We start from the raw sequence: 8,086 nt of genomic DNA, 5'->3' as shown, positions 1-8,086 counted from the left end.
TACGTAACATTGCAAAAATCAGAAACTTTCTGTCCAAAAATTATGCACAAAAATTAATCCATGCGTTTGTTACTTAATCCATGCGTTTGTTACTTAATCCATGCGTTTGTTACTTAATCCATGCGTTTGTTACTTAATCCATGCGTTTGTTACTTCTAGAACCAAAAAATGTGATCATATTACTCCAGTGCCAGCCTCCTTACACTGGCTTCCTGTTAAGGCAAGGGCTGATTTCAAGGTTTTACTGCTAACCTACAAAGCATTACATGGGCTTGTTCCTACCTATCTTTCTGATTTGGTCCTGCTGTACATACCTACACGTATGCTACGGTCACAAGACGCAGGCCTCCTAATTGTCCCTAGAATTTCTGAGCAAACAGCTGGAGGCAGGGCTTTCTCCTATAGAGCTCCATTTTTATGGAATGGTCCGCCTACCCATGTGTGAGATGCAGACTCGGTCTGAACCTTTAAGTCTTTACTGAAGGCTCATCTCTTCAGTGGGTCATATGATTGAGTGTAGTCTGGCCCAGGAGTGTGAAGGTGAACGGAAAGGCTCTGGAGCAACGAACCGCCCTTGCTGTCTCTGCCTGGCTGGTTCCCCTCTCTCCACTGGGATTCTCTGCCTCCAACCCTATTACAGGGGCTGAGTCACTGGCTTACTGGTGCTCTTCCATGCCGTCCCTAGGAGGGGTGCGTCACTTAAGTGGGTTGAGTCACTGACGTGATCTTCCTGTCTGGGTTGGCGCCCCCCCTTGGGTTGTGCCGTGGCGGAGATCTTTGTGGGCTATAATCGGCCTTGTCTCAGAATGGTTAGTTGGTGGTTGAAAATATCCCTCTAGTGGTGTGGGGGCTGTGCTTTGGCAAAGTGGGTGCGGTTATATCCTTTCTGTTTGGCCCTGTATCATCGGATGGGGCCACAGTGTCTCCCGACCCCTCCTGTCTCAGCCTCCAGTATTTATGTTGCAGTATTTTATGTGTCGGGGGGCTAGGGTCAGTTTGTTATATCTGGAGTACTTCTCCTGTCTTATCCGGTGTCCTGTGTGAATTTAAGTATGCTCTCTCTAATTCTTTCTTTCTCAAGGGAGGACCTGAGCCCTAGGACCATGCCTCAGGACTACCTGGCATGATGACTCCTTGCTGTCCCCAGTCCACCTGGCTGAGCTGCTGCTCCAGTTTCAACTGTTCTGCCTGCGGCTATGGAATCCTGACCTGTTCACCGGACGTGCTACCTGTCCCAGACCTGCTGTTTTCAACTCTCTAGAGACAGCAGGAGTGGTAGAGATGCTCTTAATGATCGGCTATGAAAAGCCAACTGACATTTACTCCCAAGGTGCTGACTTGCTGCACCCTCGACAACTACTGTGATTATTATTATTTGACCATGCTGGTCATTTATGAACATTTGAACATCTTGGCCATGTTCTGTTATAATCTCCACCTGGAATAGCCAGAAAAGAGGACTGGCCAGCCCTCATAGCCTGGTTCCTCTCTAGGTTTCTTCCTAGGTTTTGGCCTTTTTAGGGAGTTTTTCCTAGCCACCGTGCTTCTACACCTGCATTGCTTGCTGTTTGGGGTTTTAGGCTGGGTTCCTGTACAGCACTTTGAGATATCAGCTGATGTACGAAGGGCTATATAAATACATTTGGTCAAGAACAGCAACGCTGCTGTTTTTTTCACACAACAGTTTCCTGTGTGTATCAAGAATGGTCCACCACCCAAAGGACATCCAGCCAACTTCATACAACTGTGAGAAGCAATCGAGTCAACATGGGCCAGCATCCCTTTGGAATGCTTTCAACACCTTGTAGAGTCCATGCCTCGACAAATTGAGACTGTTCTGAAGAAAAAAAAAGGGGGGGGGGGTGCGCATCTCAATATTAGGAAAGTGTTCCTAATGTTTGGTATACTCAGTGTATATATATATATATATATATATATATATATATATTTATTTATTTAGCATTAGTGATGTATCCAATTAAATCATTCATTTGCCTTCTTTTAAATGTGAATAAACATTTATATAAGTAGGTTTAGGAGCATGAATATGCATGTCCTGTGTGATCCCTGACATGTCTGGGCTTTTCCCAGGACACAAAGGTTTTTTATCTCCCTCTTGCATATGGAAATACCAGCAAATTACTCTCGCTCTTGTTGATGATACTGTACTTGTACCATACCTGCATGCTCTTGAATTGTGAGACCCACGCTGATGATGAAAACATTGATATGGAAAGCAATTGTGTGTCAAGAAGAATGCACTATTTAACCATGATATACAGTATACACTATACTTCTGTGTTTTGCTTGTCTTGTAACAATGTCCTGTTTATGTCATCCAGTTGTTCTTTTACATGACAATATGTTACATTTATAATGGGATGTATGTAACGTGAAGCATATTCCTGCTTAGGTCAACTTGGTGAGCGACTACTTGCAGTCTCTTTTCCCTCAGGCTGCGTGTGTACATTGTTGTAGTCATGCTGAACCTGCGATTCTGCAGCTGCTGTGGCTTCGGTGGGTCTTTAAAAGTCAAGGTGTCTCTTATCACAAGGTTAATGCTATTACTCACAAGAGAATGATAATGAGGAATGTTATGACAAAACATACCCTTTTTACAACATCTGATATAATGTTCTCTAACCAAAGGACATCTTTCACTTTTCCTTGAAGAAAAAAAAAACAGACAGACCAAATTTTTGGAACATCTGTGAAATGTATACACATGGGATATCTTCTTACGTTTGCATCATATGCCACAAATGAAATATTTACTTATCGTGTTCTTCCTTCCAATAAACTCTTGGTCTTCTCTTAAGTCCCCATGATATTTCTTCCTTCTTTTGAGGTAGTGAATAATATTTGAACAGGCCAATGTTTGCCATAGGCTATGTCAATAAAACCATATGAGCATATATCATTTTTATGAGTCATATGGTCAATATTGATAGATGAACAGAATAAATAAAGACAGGGTTGAAAGGATTTATTGATATCAATCATTTATAGGCACTGACATTTTTTGTAGATAGTTCCCAATGTTTAGTGCCTTTAAATGTTTACAATAAATGGAAATATTTTATTCAAGCTATTAATCTATTATAATTCTATCTGGTTGTGAACTTCAGTTCCTCTGTGTTCCTGTGTGGACAATCCAATGCCTGGGATGAACTATGGTCTGTCGACTGTTACTAGAATATGACTGGTGCTGTAGGGAAAGATAGTTACATTAAATAAATAAATATCAAATGCTCTTTCAGTGTAAGCCACAAAACACTGAACAAGAATATAAATCTAATTTTCAAAAGTACAATCCATCCTCATTCCTTTTCAAAATATCATCAATGTATCGCCATTAACCTCTCCCAGCTCTATAAAGGTTTCAGTTGATACAGTTCGGAAGAGTTTGTGCATATATTCTGACGATTTTTGTGACGTTTTGGACTTCGGTTTGGGTTTTTTCGGCTGTTCGAACACACAATATTTTTTCTAGAAGTAAGCAGAAATTCTAAGCCATCAACCTCTCTCAGCTCTTGGGATCTTGGGATGTATCCCTTATAAAAACAGATTTCAGTTTTGAAACAGCAGTATTTTGGATGCAGTAAATACAGGAAATACAGTAAATACAGGATAACTGCAGTTACACTGCAACATTTCTGCAATAAATGTAAAAAAGTATTAGTTTGGGCGCAGTATTTGCTGCATACTGATATACTACACAAAAAAAGGGCTTCGTGTTTGCTGTGGCATTACAGTGCCTCCTCGGTTTCCTTATCTGAAGAGGCGGTTCCAACATATACTGTAGTCATATGAGCTGGTCTGTCATGAGCCTTTACAAAAAAGAAGCCAATTCTACTTCCCCCAAAAAATAACACTGCCGATGAGTCATATTTTTTGTTTGTTTGTGAAACATCTTGAGGATTTCCAACATATTAATGACTCAACGTTCTTTCGAAATGAGGGTGAAATGACAAGTAAATGTGCATTTTCAGGGAACACTATAACCAAATGCCATGGATAAGAAAAAGCGGTGTTATCATGACCATTTGGTGCTGCAGTTTCTGTCTCACAGGAAATTAGGGGGAAGGGCAACAGACAGACAGACAGACAGTGGTCACTGGCCACAGTCCTATGGTGTAAAACAAAAGGCACCAACATACTTCTTGAATGCCACTGCAGTCTTGTGAAACACTCATCTTTGGTTCATTTGTAACACATTTTTGTTGGTTTAAATGCATTCGCTATTCAGACTTGATGCAGCTGACTGCTTTTAGCCAACCTCTTTTTTGGGGGCATAACGTAATTCCTTTTGGAGCCACTGTTTAAGAGGATGTCATGTTGAAACACAACAATACTATAAGCAGATGCTTTTAAAAAGCTAGAATTTAACGTCCACCAACATCCACTAGTTAAATAAATCAAATAATAAAAACGTCCACCAATGTACAAACACAAGCCACTCTACATAGGATGTGCATAATATACCATAGGGCAGGCATGTTCTTGGTATAAGGAATTTACACATAAAAACTACCTGCTAGCGGTGGTGATTGAACCAGGTTCATAACTCCATATAATATTCGTCATACAACAGGCTAATTAATACCTGTAACACACTTCTTCTCTTCGCTAGAGATTATACATTTAAAATATGAACTCACTGAAATGACCATAGAATAGATAATTGAAGTAGACTGGCCTACTAGGCCTAAAGAAAGAAAGATCCAAACACTTTCAAATTGTAGATACAATCTCTTGGCCACACTTTCTCGTTTTGATAGCACAATGACGCGGGTTTTGTGTCCAATAAAAAGCAATGGGCGGAGACGAAGAGACAAGTACTGCAAACTGATTGGAAGATTCGTTTGCCATGAATTTTTTTATTTTTAGAACTTACCTCCTCTCCCATTGGTCGATTGGCTTGGTCCGCTTTAAGCTAATTTAATTTAAGCTAATTTAATGTGTCGTCATAGCTGGAGTGGGAGAAAAACAAATCCAGGAGTTGGCGTGCAACATCTCTGGTGGAGCGGGGTTTTGGAGTCAGAACACCGGTTGGAAAAAGAATGCTTGAAAACCGGACAGATCGATTGAAAACCTTCCTGAGGAAGATGGATGAAAAGGCAATCGTTAGAATCAAGCACTTCATGAAAGAAAGGTAAGGATAGATAACCTAACTTAACTGTTCTACAAAAACCGCTAGCCCCAGCTTTAGCGCTCTGTACCAATGGGTGGATGTGCAAACAAACATATGCTAACTTGACTAACGTTAGCTGGCTATCCGCTTCTTATAAAATACAAACATAGCTAGCTAATATCAACGTTTTGAATTCAATATGACGTAACTAGACATTTGTATCATTGCATTAAGCATGTGCACTGAATTGCTTTATATAGTTATTACTATTGTTGCACGAGTCGTTTATGTTCCTCAAGCGGTGCATATACAGCCCTGTGCGATATTTAACTGGCTTGTTATGAAACCAAGCCTTGCTAGTTAGTTACATCCTAGGTGACATAGCTAGCTATGTAACTACAGTTGTTTATTGAACACATTTCAAAGGTAATCATATTTACTGTCTCACAAATAAATGCTCGTCAGCTGTCTGTAGTGTCTCAAAAGAACATTCGTTGTGCAAACAGCTGGACCAAAGGCGCGCGTCAACATCGTATATTTGATGCATAGAGCCTCCTGATTAAAAATGGCTGGCTGTGCTGTATGAATGTAGCTAGTGTTGGATGTTATGCTTTAATTAGGTCGCAGTGGAATACTTTTTACACTCAGGCCTTCATGTTATCATTGCCACCTTAACTAGCCAAACTCAGAAATTACACAAGCCTACAGTCAAGGAAAGTGAGTATCTTTACATTCAAAACAGGCCCATAATATGAACTTTTCACCACTGTTAACAGAAGGGGGGTATGTGTTGAGTGTTTTTTTTTTTATGAAAATGGACAGCTCACATTCTTATGCTATTGCATCTTCCAATGCTCAGGTTCAGAACAGCTGTAAATCTCATTTGCCTCTCTCGCAGAGGAAACCACGATTACCTCATCTTCCTCCTGCACCTCTATGTGGATCAGAATGACAGCACTATTTATTTCTCCTGCTGATGTCGGTGACGATCCTGCTCTGCGAATAACCAGAGACTGTATGGATCGATGTCACAGCAGGGGACACACACAGGAGACATGTTCTCTTTTCCATTGAGACTTAGCCCCACATCAGTGTGTCACCGGGGTTATTATGTTAATGTCAACTCTAGTGTTATTGTTTTCATCAGCAGTGTGCCACTACAGACTTGTGGCTGTCAGAATCAACCATCTCTGCATCATTCAATACAATTTCTTTGTGACAAGGTGTGGAAGTTCAGTTAGCCAGTTTATGTAAATGTCGGTTAAAATATCTGGAGGCTTGGCCCCAATTCAGGGCATGTCTGCCGGAGCCACGACACGGTTGCCTGTCCGTGTAAATATAAACAGAAAAGGCTGAGTCTTTAGGGTAAAACACCAGGGTAAATCGTCAATGGAAACGCATCTTTTTTTTTAGTCCCCATGGGTCAACCACAGGTGGTCTTTCCCTTTTTACATCATGGCCGTAGCACATCACCGTTTAAGCCCCATAGAAGAGAAATCCTGTTACTTTCCATCCCCAGTCCCCCGGAAAACAATTGGACTTCCTATTATCCCCGACCCTCTAGGCGATCTCTTCCACTGTTACTGGTATGTGAGCGTGACATTGGTGGGGGTAATCTCTCAGGTCCTCAAGTGTCCAGTTATAACAATGTGTACTTGTCTAAGGGAGGATGCGTAATTTTGAAGTTCAAATAGTTCTGCGTTGAAGCTGGGAATAGACGGGGAGGGGCTGCAGTCCAGGGGAGAATTTCAATTGGATTTCCTTGATTTCCTCTGGTCCTCTCGCCTCCCTCTCAAAACCCATTGGATGAGAAGGTCTGAGGTCCTGCCCCTGTGACCTTCTCATCCAATGGGTTTTGAGTAGGAGGCAAGGAGAGAAGACATGACCAATCAAGGAAATGTAATTGAAATTCTCCTCAGGTGTCCATCTGGCTCCTTGAAGGTGCTTTTTATTTTACCAGGTAAGTTGACTGAGAAGCCATTCTCATTTACAGCAATGATTTTGGGCATAGTTACAGAGGAAAGGAAGGGGGAAGAATGAGCCAATAGGAACCTGGGAGTGGTTAGGTGGCTCACAACTAGGGGCAGGGGAGGCTTACATTACCAGATTAAGGGGACTTAACCAAACCTTTGAATTATTGTTATTTAAGGCTAAGCCTAACTCTTGAGGTTTTGATATACTCATTTTTGTACTTACATGGTGTGAGAGGCAGGTGGGAGTTTCCTGCTTGGTGGTGTGACTATCGCGAGGCTGCTGGAAGAGTTGCCTTCTGTCTGTGTCGGCTGAACATGGAGGAAGTGGCAAGAGCCCATGGGTGGTATGACACTCCCAAAGCACATTGTTCAGCTGGGCCTGACGGCACGTTGTTTGGCACCCTGCCTTGTCCTGTTGGACCAGTCTGCTGCAGAGCAAAGCTGCACCCTCCTTGAACCCTCGCTGGCCTCCGTTCACATCACTTGATTAGTTGGCTGTTTTGCTCTTGCTCAATACTGGGATGTAAAGTAGATTTGGCATATTTGCTTGACTTGAACTGTGCTGTTTGTTTGCCCTTGTGGCACTTAGATTAGGCTGAACAAAAAATGGTTTTGGATTGTTCTGTTAACCTTGGTTATTTGTACAAAATATTGATGTATGGCTAGGCCATGTGTGAAAGCTTTGGAATTTGTACTTCGGCGCACTGTAAAACAATTTATTTTCAGGAGTTCAGGAGAGCCCATCTTTTGTCACCTGGTCTTTGCATTTGGCTGCAACCAATATGATTGGACGATAGAAAATCAGCAGTTTACCTGACTGGACATTTTTTTTCCCCCTGTTCTGAGGACCACCACATCTGTCAAAGCTCTTGAGGACCACCATTCGCGGAGTTGTGGGACAACTTTTGCTGCTCTGAAATGCCCCTATCTAGTCCACACTTTAGCTTATGCAATGCAGTTGCTTTTGCGTACATGAGGA

At 41.8% G+C, this 8,086-nt stretch overlaps 1 protein-coding gene across 2 annotated transcripts in view; it reads left to right on the top strand.

The window, feature by feature from the left end:
* Positions 1-4,951: 4,951 nt before the first annotated feature.
* Positions 4,952-8,086, top strand: part of LOC139419389 (GRAM domain-containing protein 2B) — a 30,550-nt gene continuing 27,415 nt past the window's right edge. For both annotated transcript variants that reach the window (XM_071169515.1, XM_071169370.1), the window contains exon 1: positions 4,952-5,155. In XM_071169515.1, the coding sequence (XP_071025616.1) occupies positions 5,064-5,155 (92 nt within the window). In that variant the 5' untranslated portion in view covers positions 4,952-5,063. The remainder of the gene's footprint in view (positions 5,156-8,086) is intronic.

The sequence above is a fragment of the Oncorhynchus clarkii genome, chromosome 1, assembly GCF_045791955.1.
Source record: "Oncorhynchus clarkii lewisi isolate Uvic-CL-2024 chromosome 1, UVic_Ocla_1.0, whole genome shotgun sequence".
NCBI classification, from domain to species: domain Eukaryota; kingdom Metazoa; phylum Chordata; class Actinopteri; order Salmoniformes; family Salmonidae; genus Oncorhynchus; species Oncorhynchus clarkii.
This window is presented reverse-complemented; position numbering and strand designations above follow the sequence as displayed.